Source organism: Eptatretus burgeri, chromosome 9, assembly GCF_056783735.1.
Source record: "Eptatretus burgeri isolate ZD-2024b chromosome 9, Ebu_testis_v1, whole genome shotgun sequence".
In the NCBI taxonomy this organism is placed as follows: Eukaryota; Metazoa; Chordata; class Myxini; order Myxiniformes; family Myxinidae; genus Eptatretus; species Eptatretus burgeri.
In genome coordinates this window covers 82,592,270-82,613,598 of record NC_140969.1, presented here as the reverse complement: position 1 = coordinate 82,613,598, position 21,329 = coordinate 82,592,270, and the positions used below count along the sequence as shown (strand labels likewise).

General features: G+C 42.0%; 2 protein-coding genes across 4 annotated transcripts in view; one reads left to right on the top strand and one right to left on the bottom strand.

Moving 5' to 3' along the window:
- The window catches only part of LOC147020461 (egl nine homolog 1-like), a 59,711-nt gene that overhangs the window by 17,468 nt on the left and 20,914 nt on the right, over positions 1–21,329 (bottom strand). The window contains exons 3-5 of one of the 3 annotated variants that reach the window (XM_085895803.1): positions 14,758–14,877; positions 14,481–14,614; positions 2,203–5,491 (exon numbers count right to left, since the gene is read on the bottom strand). In XM_085895803.1, the coding sequence (XP_085751929.1) occupies positions 5,407–5,491; positions 14,481–14,614; positions 14,758–14,877 (339 nt within the window). In that variant the 3' untranslated portion in view covers positions 2,203–5,406. Of the gene's footprint in view, positions 1–2,202; positions 5,492–14,480; positions 14,615–14,757; positions 14,878–21,329 lie in introns of those variants that run through there. The other 2 variants (XM_085895804.1, XM_085895805.1) reach the window with 2 other exon arrangements.
- The window catches only part of LOC147020462 (galectin-related protein-like), a 95,407-nt gene that overhangs the window by 56,607 nt on the left and 17,471 nt on the right, over positions 1–21,329 (top strand). The gene's annotated exons all lie outside the window — the stretch shown is intronic.

Sequence of the window (21,329 nt, the reverse complement as noted above, 5' to 3'; positions counted from 1 at the left end):
AATTGGGGGAAGGGATGCAGAGAATGGGCAGATAATTTTTTTTTTGGGGGGGGGGGGGTGAAGACTGATGTTAAAGAATGACAAACACCCACTGCACATATACAGAACCTTTTGATAACTCGTGGATGTTGGAATCATGACACAGGTATCCAATCACCCATCCATACCTCAACAACATGCCAATTCAATACCCATGTACCTTCTATCCTAAATGCTTTGAGGTGTCAATCTATTTACTGTTTCTGTGGCCACTACCTTAGTAGGGAGGCCCTTCCATGCATTAACTACCCTCTGAGAGGAAGCTTTGTATTAAAGCACAGTTGCAGGAACATACAAATTGGGTCACCCAATCGAGATTGGGTTATTCAGACTTTAGTAAACCATCAAGAAGATTGATGTTTAAAGGTGTAGCATAAATGAACCTGGGACTGCACCATGGCAACGATAGGCTAGATAGCCTCGTTTCCTTTTTGAGAACAATTTCTCCTCGGCCTTTTGTTGGGCAGTCTCGTGTTGTAATTTTTTTTCTGATGATTTAGACACACACAAACACACAATTTCCTTCTGGGGTTGGGGGATCAGATGAAACAGAGAATACAAGGGTTTTTAAAAATTGTATATAATGTCAAGGCTCATGGAAGAGCTCGAACACAGAACATTAGAAAATGGGGACGCCATCAGCAAGGTAGTGACAACAAAGGGACACTTAGAGATAGAATGAGATTGTGGTGGGGGGGGATTGATTGAACAGATTGAAGAAGTTGGTTCCACAGGTAAGAGAAGAGGGACAAATGAGGTGAGAAGTGAGTGGATTTTGGGGCTTGCATGAGAAGTAGGTTGCAAGCACAATGTGTGAACCTTGGAGGGGGTGGGCAGGGAAGGGGGAGGGGGTGGAATATCAAAAAGGAGGCAGTAGAAAATTGACCACAGACCTACCTGTGATGTGAGGGTAACAGGCCCAGTCTGCTTCATCACTGGAGATTCCAATGATTTTGAAGGACTTGGTTTCCACTGCATCAAGCTGAGCTCAGTGAGGTAGGGGTTCCAGCCCAGAAGGGAGAGCAGTACTCCAAACTGGATGAAGACCTTTGAAATGGATAAGACTTCAGATGTGCCAAATCTAGAGAGACTGCCCTGATCTCATGTCTGATATTGAATACCTCCATCCATTGTTGGGTGAGTAGAAGCAGCATGTCCAGGGGGGACTGGTCTGAAACCAAATTGGTGACGTGAGATGAGGTTGTTGGATAAAAGGAAGGTATTCATATCACTGATTGGAAGCAAGCTGCGATGTCACTGCGATGATGGATTCCATGACCTTCCTGACTGGAAGCAAGCGTATTGGTAGAGTTAAGGGGATCTGTTTTTGCATCTTTTTATGTAATGCTGTGATTGCTTAAGAGGTTGTGGAAGTATGGAGAAACAGATCCTGTCCTTTTACATTTTTTTTTTCTTCTACTTCCACAAGAGTGAGGCTCATGGAAGAAAGAGCAAGGTTAAATTGATAATGGGACAATAATTGGGGAAAAGAAAATGGGAATAAACTAACAGTAAAAAGGAAGTTGAAATTGTTGGAATTTTAAGAACTTTTTTTTTTTAAAATGATCTCTGCAATAGTTCAACAAAGTTGTGAATCCGATGCCCGAACTAGAACGAGCACTGGGTCGAGCGCTTACCTCTGCCAGGCTGAATAGTTTGTTTTTGTATTCCACTGATGGGCCAGATCTGCATCTGGACCTGAACCAAAATCTCATCTGCTTGTTATCAGCTACCCAACTCATCCACAATTGTTTGAAATGGTGTTTTGGCCCCTTCGCTCAATGGTGGAGAATGAAATTTTTTTTTATCATATCAGGATTTGGATCTTCACCAAAATCTAATCAATTCATCCGTGTCACACACCCAACCTGTCCACTAAATTTACTCCCAATCCATTGATAACTTTTTGAGATATCCTGTTCATAAACAGATCGGGTGAAACCATAACCTCGGTCCACCTTTGATGTCAGAGGTAATGACAGCTACCTGACTACCAATGATCTGTTAAACCACCAAGGCTCAGTAGATTACAAATCGCAGGTGATTATTTGTGACTCATTAATAAACCACACGAATGTTAAACAAACACACTGATGGAAAACCCATGATATCAAACATCAGTTCCTGTTTTACATTCTGTTTAAAAATCCAAGATCAAACGTATCAAATTAACTTCTTTATTTCACGTGACAGATTAAATCGCAGGTGATTTACTCAGGAAGTTAAACCAGCACAAGTAGGTGGCAAATTATGCTTTAAGGGGCAACAATTGGGCAATCAAAGGTATTCACAGGAAAGTTCTATTTTAATCGTTGCAAGCATGTGCCAGTGAAGACTTTCACCAATCCTATACACATAATGATTCGTTTGCATATTCAACTATGTGAAAGGCCTGGTGTTGGCTTCGCGGTTAGGGTGGTGGCTTAGGATCCTCGGGTCCTGAGTTCGAGCCCCGTTGGTCCCTGAATTAACACCAGGGGGTTGACTCAGCCCGTCATCCTTCCAAGGTCGGCGAAATGAGTACCAGTGTACTGGTCATAGGGGCACAGCCTCGTCCCTAACCATTGATGCAACCAGCAGCCAAAAAGGCTGTACACGAAGGGAACTATGCGAAGTGGTTTAAAGGAAAGAAAAGACATCATTTTCTCGAATCAATACATCATGTCTGTCACTGGTACATCATTGATCATGGCACACCATATTACATCAATAAGTTCCCCATTTCAGCATAATCCGAAAGAAACATATTTAGATCAACAAGATCGTTAAATGGAGTGTTAACCTATTTGATTCACACAGCTCAAAGCAGCTATGAAGAATACAAGAATAACAAGCGCTATCCATCAGCTTTAACTCAAGGATTGAATGCCGAGAATGGCTTCTCAAGAATTTAGCTTCCAATCAAGAACACTCTGCACCAGAATCTTGGTAACCGAGCAACTGGTTACCTAGTCATGGAAACATTGCACTGAACTACAAATTGCAACATAAATCGTCAAGCAAAAACACTGGCTCAAGAATACAATAAAAAAAACACGCCAACGAGCAACACTGCCGAAAGTTTATGGGTTCCTTCATGGGCAGACACCATCTTCTTTGAGGATACTTGTTCTGGAATTCTAACGGTGTCTGTCTATTTGATGTAATCGAGCATCTCGTCGAGTCCGTTGGCGTGTTTTTGTGTTGGCCTAATGAGTCCTTACCTGGGTCTTTGGATCTGTTGCTCCGTTTTCCTCCATGTGTTGTCTTTTTCCCTTTCGTTCTTCCACAAGCCTCAATTTTTCATGCAATTAAATAAAAGAGCATTCACTGTGCAGCGGTCGACTCCATAGATCACACACACACACTGTAGAAGCAAGGCATTCATCCAAAATTAACAACTTCCTCTTTCATTGTGCCCCAAGTACAGCTCCCTTGCACTCCTGGTGTGAATATCCGTTTTTCCTTTCCTTTCTGCCACTCATGTGCGTTCTTTGTCTCCTCGTTCCTTGATCCTCAATAAACCTGATGCCTTCTGTCGTTAAGCTCCTCCATGAGCCTAGATTTCTATATAAATGAAAAAAAAAAGAATCAGATCGCCTCTTCAGCTGCAATCTGGAGTCAATACTTTTCTTTTCAGGATAAATTAACATTTAAATTATTTTTGAGCTGATTTAAAGCTGCAAGATCATTTGTCAAAGGTTGACGGAAATGGAATGCCTCACTAATGGGTAACAAGGTGACAGATTGCCAAATCCTTTTGGTGAGCTACAATTGACCAATTCTACCATGAATACTGTATTATTAAAAAGGTTTGTTTTTGAAAGTGCCAAAGTACCCTAATACAAAATATCTTATGGCTAAAATGAACTCGATTATCATATAATACAACAATTGCATTCTGAATCTTCATATTGTACAACTAAAGTATTATCAATCCTTTAGGATAGCCGAGAGGTACGTGCACTCCCCTCCAAACTGTCTAGCCTTGGTTTGAATCTGACTCAGCTATAAAACTACCACCCTGGTGTTGCACAGGCAGGGGAGAGGCATCAGTGTGTGCCATCCCTTAGGTGGAAGCTGGACTGGGTGCCCCCTCTGCTAGCATCACCAGCCCACTGAGCAAGTTCCAAATTCCTGGACACTCAGTTGAGTCTCCTGTGACGGAGTAGCGACCCGTTCAAGATTGTGAGCCCGAGCCAAGAAACTGCCTCGGCAAGCCAATGCGTGCCTACAATTATATAAAGTGGATAAACAAAACTTCAAAACAAATCTTGTGTAAAGTCGTCTCAGAGCATCCACCCAATGATGAATCGATGATGTTCACGTTCCCTACAGCCAGGATTGATATGAAGGTTCAAATGTAATATGCATAATGCCTTTGCACTGCACACTGCACAGCCAATTGCTGGGACACATTGAGGTACAGTGGCCACCGCAGGGTCCTCGATTGTTAGATAAGCCGCAGCACATTGTGTATGTGCATTCAATGCATTCACAACCGGTGCAAACCTACGAGAACATCCTTCGTTATCCGCAATACCCTCCCTAGAGAAAACTCCTTCAGTCATGATGCAACAAAACAAAAGATCGGTGCAAAGAGCCTTTTGAACAGTGATCGTGTGGCCCTGTACATACGTATCACAATCCTCATTGCTGGTGGTCGTGTCACACTCGCCATTGTGAAGTACCCAGGTTTGAGTGCAGATTCCCCATAACCTTTTCAATTTCCTTGTCATTCGACTTTTGAGGAAATTGATCAGCTTGGTATCACGTACTGACTCATTTGGCAGTTTTAGGGCTGTAATTGCTCTCCCACTTATTGATGTAAATAACATTACACAAGCGCAATGAATGATCAGCAAAATGAGACAGACAGCGACAGAGAGAGAACGGAGACAAAGTTTTGAAATTGTTCAAAACAAGTGAATTGTGGGTATTTTCTCGATTTCCAACAACAACACGGTTTACCTTGACACCATGCATGCCATAATTACACTTTCCTTGAGCTGGTCGAGCACCGAGCACTTCGTTCCCAAATTTATACTTTTAAACATACGAGTTACCGGCTAATGAGCCACTTCAAACTGCCATATTATATGAACATTATTCCCTTATCCGGAAAGGAAAGGTTCGAGTGTTCCTTCATTTTACCACTGTACAAGCTCTTCCAACAGCTCGAGAGTGGATTAAAATAAAATAAAAAGATCTTCAACACTTATTCCCAACATAGCTGTTGGCACATAAAACTAGGGAAATGGTTACAGAAGCCCTCACTGTTGTTGTGCATTGCAGATGTGAGTTCAGCACAGCTTGCGCAGAACTTTTTCACCATCAAGGAACACTGACGAGGTAACGACGTATAAACGGATGGCGTAGCAATGGCGGTTACTGGCTGAAGCTATTGAGTGAGTACTTTTCTTTTGCACGAGCTCGCTCGTCCTTGTCAAAATACCAAACGGTGATGGCGTACCTGCAAACAAGTGATAGGTTGATTACAATGTACAAGCACCTGCAAGCAATTGGTTGATTACATTTCAAATAGATGCTGCAGAGAGAGACTCCATTTACCAAATTGGCTGAAGATGAGGCAAGAAGCTTCCACTCGGTCTTTAAGCCTACCTCAATGTTGGGTTCCCAACCGAGTGCAGTCAGTCAATTTCACTCGCAGCTTACCATATGGGAGGTATCTCCCCAGTATACAGAGAGTGCCAAGGAAGTTCTTGAAACGTATCATCTCAAGTTATCCCAAACACCATCATCAAAAGCACCTGTTTTGGTTTCAACCGAGTCATTCAACATTGAACTTGGTTTCTTTCTAATGTAGTCATGTGTCGAGGTATTGAATCTCAAAAGTAACATGTTATGGTACTCTATTCAAACTGGTAATGAATCGTCAGCATTGTAAGTGACTGATGAGACAACTCAAAAGGTCACCAGCAGGATATCCTGTGTCGTGCCGCATCAACCAGTAAGCTGTAGATAGAAGAAGCTCCGTTACCAGCAGGGTATCCTGCATCTTGCCTCAACAGTCAGTAAGCTGTAAATTGAAGAAGAAGCTTGGCCAACTGTCTTACCTGTTTGTATTTAATGGTGGACATTTCAAGATCCCATGCCTTTCAAAAACTAAGCCATCATGGAGCCATGCTGGTGCTGCCCAAGATCCCAGGTGCTGCACCAGCATGAATAAATATTTGAACTCGGTCGTGCCATATCAATGTTTACATTAATAAAATAAAATGACCGTTTTTACAGCCATTTTTCCCTGCTGTGCAGGGGTTAGGCTTTTTCTTGAGGCAATGTTTTATGGCCGGATGCCCTTCCTGACGCCAACCCTGGTCGCCTCTTACGACACACAGGGATATGGTACACCTATTCTAACCGGGGCATACACCGGGACCAGTACACTGGCACTCATTTCGCCGACCTCGGAAGGATGACAGGCTGAGTCAACCCTCTGGTGTTAATTCAGCAGCCAACGGGGCTTGAACTCAGGACTCTGGGATCCCAAGCCGCTGCCCTAACCACTACGCCAACACCAGGCTAATGTTTACATTAATAATAAAAAGAATACTCTGCACTCTGCTGGACGATAACTAATTCGTTTTATTTTGTTTTTAAAACACACAACCAACATGTCACTTTCAATCAAAATAAAGACCAATTACTGCACCGCAGTCCCAAGAAGAAAGCCAGACATAAAGCACACACACACACACACACACACACACACACACACACACACACACACACACACACACACACACACACACACACACACACACACACAATGTCCTGGTTAGTACTTACAAAAGCTATTTTATTTGAAGTTATAACCTCAACTCATAAGCAGTCGACTGATATTTCTCAACTGCCCGGATCATCAGCTGGACACCGTTTTTCATAGAGGTTTCAATCCTTTCAGCCCAGAACCTCTCCAAACGGCGGATCCACAACCACGGTTGCAGATCCACATCAGTAGATTACTCAACATCAATGGACCCACAACCTCAAAGTTGTGTTCAGACAGTCAGTCAACACAGCAATGTAATATCCTCATTCAAACTTATTTAATTAGTTTTATTTAAAGTATTACTACATTTGAATAACCTTAATCATACACCACTTTATATGATAATATATTAAGCAATAAACACTTTAGCTTGTAGACATGTCCATTACACAGCACTTCCAATTAACCATAGACTCAAACTGTCATTAACAACCGATTTTAACGTGCTGCACTGCGTATCCCAGCAACCACCAATAAATTATTATATTAATGTTTATAATGTATTTTATAAATAATATTAATTTATTGTATTTTTATCGAAATACCTCCATTATTTAATACCATATATAAATATATGTTTAATCAATAATATTAATTAAAGAATTTACCTCACTAAAATAATTAATTCATTCCTATTATATCAAATGCAAGAAGAACTTATTTACGTGAAAACCAAATAAACTTAAATAAAAGGTGATGATGGAGTCTAAAGAAATTCTCACAAGACCTGATCAAACAATCAGCTAAATATCCTCTGTTAATAGTGGAGCAGCAGGGGCCAGAAAAGAGGCTTATTTAGTGAGATACCCACACCAGCAGTACCACATTTTCTAATGTGGTTATTATTGACCACCTACTATCCCTGTACATGAAAATCAATGATGCCAGTCTGGGAAATGGTGGCATTCCGAGAAACAGGTCAATTACGGTCGTTGACCCCTGAATTTGGCAATATTTACTAAAACGGCTATAGTTTTTATAATTTTCATGTTACAATACCTTGATATACATCAAACTGATCCAAAGATAATCGGCTATAACATGCAATAACAAAAAAGAACATGTGGCTGAAAATAGCAAGTACAAAACCAATTTTATGACAAATTTTGCCCCAAAAATCCAAATTTTCATGTACTTTTAGCATCACTCATCACATGCATAATATAAAAGTATCAAATATTAAGCATTACAAAGTTTCTCTAGAGTATGCTGCAATTATTCATATATAATACATTGTATTATCTTAAGTGTAAATCACATTTTCATCACATTTTGTCCAAGATGCCTGAAAATACCTGAAAATGGTATTATTCTGTTCTCATGGCATATGACCATTAACTTGATTAATTTCATATTTATTAAGAGAAAAATTTGTTTCAAATATTATATTGTCACAAGGAATTATATTTGTTGATGAGTATATCAACAAAACACAAGGATGGATCCAGGATTTGTGTAAATGGGGGGGGGGGGGGGTACAAATTCTTATATACGACAGTATAAATATTTTTAAAATGGTAATTTTTCAATGTACTTTGTTGAAAATAAATTTCAAAGAAATATTGAGGAGTATAATGGCTGTTTGTACAAACTCTCCACTTTTGGCATCAAATGCAATCTTTCTAATAAAATTATCAGTTGCTAAGATAAATGCCAGAAAACTGTCAACATTATTGTTACATATTATGTTGATATCAAGTCTGCATCTGAGTCTGAATTATCACTGTAAAATGCAGAGAGAGTAAAGGGATTTGAACATGATTTGTCCCCTCCATCCACCAAGGCTTCACAGGTGCATGCTGCTGTGCATGGTTGGCCACTCTCCAAGCAAGAACACTCCACTGCACAGGTATTTGGTTGACAGTCACACACAAGGTCATTTAACAACTCTGGAGCAGCTGGCGATTGACATCATTTGAGGCTGGAGACCAGTGCCATCTGGGCTGTGTTCAAAGCCATATGCTGTTGCATCAGGTAAAGTTGGAGAAGGGTAAGCAGCTTGTCTCCATATTAACAGCTGATAAGCAGAGCGAAGTAGATGCAGACTGAAAGCGTCTTCTGTTGGTGGTAGTTTCTTTCCCTGGATGTTCCTCTGTCCAGTCTTCTGACACCTCAGGGCATTCAATGACATGCAGTTTGTCTTGCCATACATGTAGCCAACAAACTTTGTGGCTGCCATTTCTATCTCCTTTGAAATGTTTTGCTCATCAGATCCGAGCAGACCAAGAGGCTGGAACAATGCTTTCATCAACCATTGATGATGTTAAATCTGTCTTCAAACTTGTCTCTTCATCCTCAGCTACTTCCCTCAAAACTTTTGACATCTCATATGCCTTTTGCAAAGCATCTCCTACTGTTGTCTTTGAAGAACAAACAAGATCTGACTTGCCTGGTTGTGGCATGAATGCAACGTCTGGCCACTCTTTTATAAGTTGTCTTTTGAGATTATAGGATGTGTATGAACCTGGATGGTCCACTCCCTCTTCAGCAAGGATCTCCAAGAACCGCTTTCTCAAGGTGCTCAGGAAGAATATTTGTCTGTGTTCAATGATGGGTGATGTAAACTCACTGATCAGTCTCCTCACTGATGTACTGTGTGCAGCAAATTGTTGCTTTCTGTTCTGACTTGCAGTGATAGAGCGACCACTGACGCAGTTGATGTAGCATGACTTTTGCCTGTGGTAACGAGCCTCAATGGCAACCAGATCACCATTGGGTACACCCTGAAGTCTGGTTATCATGTCATCATCTTGCTTAGCCTTTGCAGCTTGAAGAACTCGGGTGTAAATGTTGATGCTCAGGGTCATCTTTCACAGATGACTCTACCATGGACCAAGATAATCGGTGCTTTGAGCTGCAAGGATCACTACAGATGAAACAGCGAGATTTCCAGTCAAACTTCACAACTGATGCCTTGGATCTTGTAAAGCAGTTGGCACACCCACCACTTGCACCATCACCATTACCACTACTAGAATTACCACCATCATCCAAAACTACATCAGAGTTATCAACTGTTTTAATAGCTCTTCTGATGTGATGTTGGCTTACATATGTTGATCTGCATTGTATGTGATACCTGAACACCACTGTTCCAGAAATTATATCAGATTCATGGGCCAAAAGTTTCTGACGAACTGAGTCATTCCGTTGTCTGCATGCTGAGAATAAGGACCGTAGTTTGTTAAGAACTGGAGTGACTGGCTGTTCCTTTGATGAAAAGGATTTTGTGCAGAAAAAACACTTATCAATGTCAATGGTATCTTCTCCCTTAGCTTTCTTGACAATGGGAGCAGTGTCAAATTCTGCATCCATATTGTCATAATAGACTGTTCAGTGCTGTTGAAGTAATCTTGAGTACACTAAGACAAAATGTGGATCTGCCTGCAAGCGTAAAAAATATTGGTCACCAATAGTTTGGCAGAATAAGTCTATTTAATCCACTAAATTGAAAATAATTCGATGTAAATTCATAAGTATTTTAGACCTAGGGATAAACCCTATTCGTCAGACTTTATTCATTTAGGGGGGTTATTTTTCACAACACCATGTACCTTACATAAAATTTATGCAGTAATGACTTCCATTTTAGACACATTCTCATGACAATACTATTTAACCCCAGCTCAACAGCCTGTAGGCAAAACATTCAGTATACCACATGTTTTTCCATCAGAAAATTTGCTGCATGGTAATATATCTTCATCACAAGACTATTCATAGTTAAAAAAAAAAAATAGAAACAAATATTTTCATACTTACATTTTAACAGAGAAGAGGGCGTCACATAAAACATGCTGCAGTATGTGTAGTCTATCGCATCTGTTCAAGTGTGACTGACCTAATTTCATATACATTGTAAACTCATGGCTGATGAGAGTGCTATTTATAGCAGTGCCACATGTGGGGACCATCTCAGGAATGTGGGGGTCATCTCAGGATCATCTTATATAATCCAATATTCTTTGTCAAGGGCATTATTTTAGGGTTGGTTCAGGGTTTAGGGGTGGCACTTTTTTTTAGTGCATATGTATTTAGTGATATTGAGGAAGGGGGAGGGGGTATTAGTACATAGGTATTTGTAACCCCTTCCCCCACCCCTTCCAAAAATTCTGGATCTATCCCTGTGTGTTATTGAGATACTCATCAACAATTATAATTCTTTACAACTTTATATATTATTTCAAAGACATTTCATATGAAATTAATGGTCATTTGCCATGAGTATTGAATAATACCATTTTCATACATCTTGGACAAAATGTGATGAAAATATGACTTACCTTTAAGATAACAGAATATATTAAATATGAATAATTGCAGCAGCCCCTGTATAAACTTTTTAATGCTTAATATTTGATACTTTTATATTACTAGTACGTGCCTGTAAAAAAATAAATAAATAAACCACACAGGCCGTTTCTTCGCTCTCGCGTGCCCGTACGTGCGTGACCCGGAAGTTCGATGTTATTCGCAGTTACGATTATTCGCAATTTAGTTTTAATACCCAAATATTCAATTAGCACCAACGTATTTTACCTTTTCGCAATGTCGTGGCAAGGAAAAACAAAAAGAGAAGAGAAGAGAGAGAAAAAAAATTTACTTCCTGGTTCGGAGCATACCAGCACTCTGATGTTACCAAAATGTATACACCGTCTAATATGAAAACGATCATAACTTGGACCATTGTGTTTATCTATAAATGCGCATAAGAAATCGAGAAATTATTAGAATACACGAAGTCATCATAATCCGGAAGCCCGTACGTTGTAACCCGTAATGGGGAGCGCGGCTGTGCTTCCCTTCCCCATCGGCCACGCCCACGCAACAACGTGTCTTGCCATTGGTTTGGTAAATAAATGGCCATAACTTGGGAAGCACTTGTCCGATTAATATCAAACCTTGAAAAGGCACATCCTCAGGTCCCCAGCAATATACCTGGCAAGTTTCAATTAGATCGGATCAGTGGTTGTCGAGAAACAGCGGTCACACACACACACACACACACACACACACACACACACACACACACACACACACACACACACACACACACACACACACACACACACACACACACACACTGCTGGAATTATAGATAGCTGAGTGATGCTAAAAGTATTTGAAAAATGCGAAAATTTGGATTTTGGGGGCAAAATTTGTAATAAAATTGGTTCTGCACTTACAATTATCAGCCACATGTTTTTTTTTTGTTATTGCATGTTATAGCCTATTGTCTTAGGATCAGTTTGATGTATATCAAGGTATTGTAACATGAAAATTATATAAACTATGGCCGTTTTAGTAAATATTGCCAAATTCAGGGGTCAATGACTTTAATTGACCTATTTCTCAGAATGCCACCATTTCCCAGACTGGCATCATTGGTTTTCATGTACAGGGATAGTAGGTGGTCAATAATAACCACATTAGAAAATGTGGTACTGCTGGTGTGGGTATCTCACTAAATAAGCCTCTTTTCTGGCCCCTGCTGCTCCACTATTAACATGAGGGAAAAAAACCTTCTCAGTATGTTCCACAAAATCATCCTTTACTGAACAAATTCTTACAAATCTTGAGTTCACTAAGACAAAATGTGGATCTGCCTGCAAGCGTAAAAAATATTGGTCACCAATAGTTTGGCAGAATAAGTCTATTTAATCCACTAAATTGAAAATAATTTGATATAGCTGAGATGAAAAGACATTGTAACCCATTATAATTGGTACATTGCCATCTGGAAAGGTGTACAAGACTACAGGGAAACTGAAATAATCAACTTTATAATATAAACTTGTACTAAAACCATTCTGTCCAACTCCAACCAACACATCCAGATATGCAGCAACTTTACAATCATTACCACTTCTGTTGACAATCAGGCTCTCTAGATAAATCTTGTGAAGCTGCTAATCAAAAAAAATTATAGTTAACCATCCAAATATCATCTATATAACCGGCATGTATGAGAGATTTTTTTTGCTAATCCTAATTTTTTTTCTCCATCAGTTTCTGTATAAATGAAAATTCACATAAAATAAGAAAAATGTCTGCTCATAGGGGGCTGCATTTCCCACTCATGGGAAATACCCTTAGCCTGTTCAAACATTATCCCACAAAAAGACACAAAAGTATTAAATAAAATAAACAGCATCCTTAAACTTCTGCTTCTCAAAACAATGAAAACTTGAGTATTTCTTTTTAGGAAAGAATGTTCTATCAAACCTGACACATAAAAACTTATTAAAAGTTTAAAACCTTGTCAATTACTTTGAACAGTCAATCCCTCACTCGTACTAAATCCAAATTTGTATATAAAGTTGAAAAATGAAAAACTTCAACTGACTTGAGGCATCTAATTCTATTGATATTGAAGCATCTAATTCTAAAAAAGAATTAATGCTCCAGAAAGTGTTAATTCCAGAATTATTCTCAGTTGCAAAACAATATTTCCTGAACTGTTCCACAACGACTTGTAAGCCCGAGTTAACGATAACCGATAACCGTTTGGTGGAACACTGCCTGGCACCCACGATAAACCTATACTTGTACAGGTTTTTATCAAGCTTAGGGATCCAGAAAAGTCGAGGAATACAAAGATTTACCTCTTTACATTTAATACTGAAATTAATGACTGAAACTTCCTCAAGCTCAGAGATAATATATTGGAGCGACTTAGGACAAGGAACATATGTGCTATTTCCTATACTAGTGAAAGTAACCGTATCAATGCCTAACTCTCTTAATAAAACCTCGACATAAAACCTTTTACAAACCACAACAAAATTATTAGCAGCCTTATCTGCTGGAGCTATTACGTAGCTGTCATGGAGATCCCGACTGTCTTTACGAACACTCGGCTTGTTCAACACTAGTTTAGGCCAACCCAATGAAAGCAAGCCCCGACTCCAAAAAAAAAACAATCCTATTATCCAGGACTTCCACAACTCTTTTAAACCATGCATTAAAACTGTTTACAGATAACTTAAATCTGTACTAAATCTTATTTTCTTGTGACAGCAGAGTACAGTGTGAGTACGTAATATGTCTACCATCACCCACCTCGATGTGTTGTGATGAATTTAAAAGGTAAAAGCCTTCTGTTTTTATTTAATACACACCATATTTATTGTATTTACATGTTTATTTCAATGTTCACATGCTTTATGTCAAAAGTAATGCGTTTTTCTGGCTACCGTCGATCTTCCTCGATCCTGAGGAACAGAACTCCCCTCTTCCCATTAGCCCGATAATTGCGGTTTCAACTACCACGACATTTTCCAGGAACATAACCCTCGTGGTATTGGAGGGTTTCCTGTACTAGACAGGTGCCAAGTTTCATTTTTTTCTTCCATGGCGTGGTTTTGGAGATACCAGAGGTCCAATATTTCTTTTTTCAACATGGCTGCCACACCATGTGACATATGACATCATAATTATCATTGAAACATATGAGCAGTCGCACACATGGTGAATATTTCGTGGAAGTCCGCCAAGTGGCTCCAGAGAAAAGGGAATAACAAAATACAGACAGGCATGTATGGGACTGATTGCTTAACCCTGCTTTTGGCTTCGCCAGCGTGGGCCAATGAGGAGCTAAGAGGAGTGGTTAAGCTTGGTGGAATACATGTGTCACAATACAACATAGCAGCAACGAGAGAACAATCACCTGGTGGAGAAGGCCGGACGAACTTCATGAGGATTCCGTCGATCTGACCAGAAGAGCAGGAGGCGGTCAAACTTAGGTTCTATGTCTGCGTACTGTTCACGGCCCTCAGGGAAAATTCTGAGGACACCACCATCCTAATGAGATCCGGGCAAAACCATGAAAAACATTATGCTTTACTCAAATTGCCAAATATCAACCTTCCCCACATATATTCCAAGACAAAAACAACAAGGCAACATGAAACACCTTCCCCCTTGCTCTAAGTGACCCTTCACACCTTGGCTTCCCACCCACAGTTGAGGTAGTATATGCAAGTGATGCAGCGGCCATCCCCATTAGGGTTGTCCACATGTCGAACGTAATGTGTGCCCTGGCCTGGATAGCAGGCTACCATCGCCTGTAAACATCGACCAATCCGCCGAAAAGAAAAACTTTTTTAAAAACAATCACCCCACTCAGTACATTCAACAAAATGTCTGGATTTGTGACGTTTTGTGCTAACCGCCGTGGGAAGAAAGAACCTGACTTTTTGGGGGTGTACCCTTCATTAGGGCCAAAGAGGGAGATGGGATCGACTGACGATGTCAATGACGTGCATTCACCGTTACCCAAGCTTTCTGACCGATCAACATTAAATGAATGCACGTACTGTGGATCTCTTGCGCTCGGTTGAACATGACCTACTCGGAACTTGTCTTTTGATGTAATTTGGCAAAAACAAGCATCTGAGAAAAATACCTTGTATATATCCATTTCATGTTATACAAGGAAAGTATATTTTGAACAGGATAGAACAAAACAAGAGAGGAAAATTGGTAATGTAGCCTTACTGAAGATAGGGCAGTTGAAGCAGATCGGGTAAGGGACATACGAACAACAAATTCGCAGGTATAGGTGAAGGGTTAGATTAGTGGGAATAGTGAAGATCATGTATGAGAATGGGAAAGCCCCTGTCGTCATCGTATTAAAATTGGCAATTTGGTGTCTGTCTGTCTCGGCATGTCTGTGGCCAATGCATTCGTCGGTTAATTATCCAATCTCAACCAAATGCTCCCCCCCCTCCACGGGGTTTCAAAAGATTGTGCCGGCACAAATTCTCTACTGCTTATTGTGTAACGAAAATTAAATTAATTTTGGGTGATTTTTCAATGATTTTTGTCTTCTTTTGAGCCATCTTTAACTTTTCAGTGCTGATGGGTAATTTGCTTCGTCTTTTGCTGCTCAAATACACTTCTGATTTTTAAAACAAACAAACCACAACGTTCCACCTTGGCACAGTTAGTCTATTTACTAATGAGGGGTTTTGTTGATCGTACATCGAATCGTAATGTCTTTGCTGAACAATATCGATTTGTGTGACATGAGGTGTTCTTTCCATTTTATTGGCATTCTTGTTGAATTTGTATGCATTAAATGTAGTTATTATTCCACTTAACCTGCTTTGTTTACAAAACTCAACCACTAATTTTGAAATAGTCCTGTCGAGTTAAACAACAGGAGAAAACCCATTCATTACAGGACATTCCCCCCCTCCCACCCCCCTCGAGTGGGAGCGTTCCTTTTGCGCTGTGTTTAACACCCACTCACAAGTTTGCATTTTGTCATCGGAGTAAGACGCCCCACCATCACCAACACCACTCTTGGGGGACCCGACTCAAAAGACTGTCTACCACAATCAGGCCCGAGGGGGGCCTTGTTGCTTTGGGGCCCCATGCAATCGCATACACGGTCCTAACACTGCCACTGAAAATAAGGTAAGGTTGAATAATGTAAAACCTCATTCACAGGTGAGGCCAAGTGGAGGACTTGTGGTCCAAGGCACTGAAATGGACATCAGTGCTGTTTGGCCATTAGACTGCAGGGCATTGGGGGTGGTGGGGTGTGAGGGGGAGTGAGGAGCTGTGAAGCCCTGATCGAGGGACAGCCTGAAATATGGTGCTGCCCACAGGCAGTGGGCTGCGAATCACAGGACCAGCCACATACTGGGAAGGTGGTCCCAGAGGAGGTAAAAGCCAAATCTGCACATGGGCACGGCAGAAGACATCTCGGCTCTCTCTCTGCTTCGTCAATTACCAAGAGAAAGACTGCACCTCATCGCCATCCATTCTCTTCCTTCAGCCCTGTTAGGCACCAACTGCACAGCCATGGTCGTGCCGGACGAAGACAACCTTGGGCCTGCTCAAGTCCCCGCCTGATCGTGGTGTGAATCTGTTATTGTCATCGCCATTAGCGGGCTTATTTCTCTTGGACATAAGATCGTGTTTTCCCCCTTTCATCACTATCTGGATATGTCGACTGCAGATATGTTCCATTGATTTATCATCCTGTCCTTCCTTATTCCCCATATTCCTTAAAAAAAAATAATAAACCATTTTAATTATAAGAAATGTTCTCCTGGCTCCCCACCTTCGCCCTAAAGCAATCGCCAAATTTGATAAATTTATCGGACGATCCTTTGGGGATCATAAATGGTAATGAACACAGTAAATGCAAACATCGCTTTGGTCATTTAAGGAGGTCTTTCAACCTCCAGTGCAGATCGCCTGCACGAGTTGGACCTCTGATGTGACGTATGTGTGTGTGTGTGTGTGTGTGTGTGTGTGTGTGCGTATATATATATATATATATATATATATACACATATACACATATATATATATATATATATATATATATATATATATATATATATATATATATATATATATATATATATATATACACATATACACATGTAGCCTGATGGTGCAGTGGTTAGGGCAGTGGCTTGGGATCCAAAAGGTCCTGAGTTCAAGCCCCGTTGGGCCACTGAATTAGTACACCAGGAGGTTGACTCAGCCTGTCATCCTCCCGAGGTCGGTGAAGTGAGTACCAGTGTACTGGGCCCGGTGTATGCCCCGGTTAGAATAGGTGTATCATATTCCTGTGTCGGAAGAGGCGACCAGGGTTGTGTCAGGAAGGGCATCCGGCGTAAAACCTGTGCCAAATCATTATGCGGATCATAACGGATATCCGCTGTGGCGACCCCTAACGGGAGCAGCCGAAAGAAGAAGATATATATATATATATATATATATATATATATATATATATATATATATATATATATATATTTACATATTGTTATGGATTCAGCGACGGAGGGATTCTCAACCCACTCTGGCCGTCTCCGGGATCTATAACGCCAGCCGGCTCAGCACAGGCCTCGGGTCACGCGTCTTCAATCGTGATACCAACGTACTCCTTGTACCTTGCCAGTTGGGGAAATAGAATTCCTGGTTACACACTGGTTTTGTCAGATGCCGAGTGTTTTCTGCCAGTCTGTAACCATTTTGGTTTTATATGCCAATCAAACAGATCGTTCCTCGACGTGGCACAAATTAATCCATAGCGGCAACTTCATACGAATTAACCAGATTTATTGGGGCACATCGGGGATCACAACACAAGCAAAATTCACGACAATGTTTTTATTAACAATCCTCAACCCGTTCTTAACTCGGGAACCACGGACTACAGGTTTCGAGGGGGACGCTACCGATATATGCCTTAAATAATGTGCAGACAAAGACAGACAGACAGCATGCATGCAAGACAAGACAGAGTACTTGGTGATGTCTCATGGACGAGAGGACAGTGTCAAAAGCATGAATGTCGCTCGCAACAGGTGGATGTCCACGGATTCGAGCTCCAGCTCGAATGCGCCGCGTGGCGAAATGGAGTTCGTCATCCTTTTGCCCCCTTCGCACCGCACACTGTCTCCGCGCGCTCTGACTCCGCGTAAGGTCGATGATGGGCCTCGGCTGATCTCTCACGGTTCAGCATACAAGTCCAGGCCTGGCCCGTTCACCAGACAAGGCCCAAATCGAGGTGCCGAGCTCCGCAGGCGGATCGACAAAAGTGTCGAGCCGTGAGGTGAGTAAGTATGGAGGCTCCACGGCCAGACGCACGCCGAACCTGTCGATCACCTCCCCATACGAGTCGATAATCGACTCGACATGCAGGCCGCCTCTCCCACTGTCCAAAATGGCAGACGCGACGTGCAGGCAGCCTCTCAAAGCCGACTGCAATTTCTCAAAACTCAACCTTTTCACGAAGCCTTCGTTTCTCTCGCTTCGAAGCCACTCCGAGCACGCCTCGAAAGCCCGACTGTTTTCCACACACAATACTCTTTTTACAAAGCCTTCGTTCGCTCGCTTCGACACACGAGCACCCTCTCAACCGACTGCAGTTTTGCAAACTGCCAAACTGAAGATGTTCACAAGGTCTTTGCTTGCTTTCTCGTTACATGAGCACACCTTCTCTCAGTGAGTATTTCCACACACTCAACCCTTTTCTCTCTTTTTTACAGTTTTCTTACGTTCGCTCGCTTCGAACCAATCGCTCCTCCCCCTTTTCGAAGCCGACAAAACTCCTCCCCTTCGCGTCACTTCCTCTTTTTGGCCAAACCCTCTCACCTGACTGGGCGGGGCCTCGTCCGGGATGGGGAAGAAGAAGAGGAAGCCTTGTTCCACCACCACCGCACAAACAACAAAACAGCCTCTTACATCCCCGACACACACATAACGTCCATTTTACCAAACAACCTAGCTATACATGCATTTAATGGGGGATCTGAGCTAATCCTATATTTAGTAGTCCAATAAGGGCCATTTCCTTAACAATATTTATATATTGTATATGACCCATATATATGTGTGTGTATATATTGTTGCAGAGTCGGGGCGAGAAGACCACAAAGGGGCGGGGGTTCCTACCTCGGGTTCCCACCAGACTCTCTGAACCACAGGCTGTTGAACACGGATAGCTCCGTGACACGGCGGGTCGCGAATCGACCGTGAACACCAATAACTCAACCACGTGGCTTAACGTCCTCAGTCTAACGTGACCTAATGGTCACGCAGGCGCGCGGGAAGGTATTTTGAGTGGGGGTGCTGAGGTGCTGTCTATAATCTTGGCTACAGTATTTGCCAGGGAAAAAATAAGCTCGATTTCTCTCTCCCTCCCTCTCTGCCTCTCTCGCCCACTTCGACACACACACACACACACACACACACACACACACACACACACACACACACACACACACACACACACACACACACACACACACACACACACACACACACACACACACACACACACACACTGGCATAACGACGGGCCCTAATGCACGCTATAATGAGCACTAGTTACTATGAAGCGCACACACACACACTACAAAGACGTACACTACAAAGGAAAGCAGAGAGGTAAAGGGGAAAGCTACACCAGAACTAACGTTAGCGCTCTGACACAATGTAAACAGCTCGATGGCCAATCAAATGACACGCACGCCCCTTCATCATTTGACACACCAAAAAGATCTAATAGGCCTATATATCGGTTACGCACACAAACACCTCTCAATACATACCACAAACGTGATATTGACCATTACAAAGATTCTGCATGGCGGCAGCAATAAGCAAAAATGAATAATAATGTTTGTCTTACCTATTTGAAGACTCCAAATGTGGACTTCCGTTGTGGTGTGTTGTCGATAAATCTCTTCATCAGTGGCTGAATGTCCATCCGATCAAGAATGTCACTGTGGACGTGCAGTATAGTCAGGTGTGTCAGTCCTCTCTGGGTCATATTGTTCCGTAGCCACGTTTTGAGGCGGCGAAGGGTGGAGAACGACCACTCAGAGGAAGCGGCGGAGACAGGTAGACACAGGCAAAGTTCAATAAACTTTTCCAACTCTTTTAGTAACTCTCTTGTTTGGGGGTGCAGTGCTGCGACGAATCCAGCAACATGTTGAGCTGACTTGAGTCCTTTTGTCTTGGAGAGGTCACCCAGCAATGTGAGCTGCATATGTAGACGAGATTTGTCAATCTGATCGGGGAGGCGGGGGAGCTGTGCAGCAGTGATGTCATTCAACCCTGAGTGGTTTCCATTTGTGGCATTGATAACAGTTTGCTCTCTCAGGGAAGCAACTTGCAGTCCTTCTTGGTCGAATCGGCGATCCAGCTCGGTTGTCACAAGATCCAAGGCCTCATAGAACTTGCCCCGCCACTGCTGCTCTCTTACATCAGTCACGATGGCCTCGGTCTCCTTTGTATCCCTTAAACGGGCAGGGGTTCTGTTTGTTCATGGAGGAAGGGGCATTTGAAGATTGTTTCTTTCTGCACAAGCAGTCACTTTGGAAGTCATCTCATGGACAAATCCATCTTCTCTCAGTGCATGCATGCACTCTCGTAGCGCACTCTCACACTGCAGTGCCCCCCTCGCGCTTGCCTTCTCACTTTAGAGAGTTCTGGCTACGGCCTCAAATGGTCCAAAAAGAGCCTCACAGCTCAAAAGGCCAAAGTATGTTCTGGCTTTTGTGGCTTGTTTGTATAGACCAGATATTTTTGCCCGAGTATCTCCCCTGACTGTCTTGTCTTGCTCTAGCATCTTCAGTGTCTCCAAAAGGGCTGTATATGAGGAGCAAACACGTGAAATGGCCCTTGTGCGTACGACCCATCGAGTCGGGCATAATGACAAGTTGCAGACCACCTCATCATCACTAAACATAAACTGGAACAGCGTCTTACGCTTTGACGACTCCCCTATCACCACTGAGACACCCCGTACAAAGTTTAACGTGTCTGCAACAAATCGAACTTCCCTCACCACTTCTTGTAATACCAAATCTAGTGAATGATTACTGCAGTGCACGTAGAGTGCATTTGGACACTGTTCTTTCAGTTTTGCTTGCACGCCTGAGATGCGGCCCGACATATTAGCAGCGCCATCGAAGCAAAATCCCTTTAGACGCTCCTCCAGTGGCAAATTCAAGCGCACAAAAACATCTTTAATGCAGGA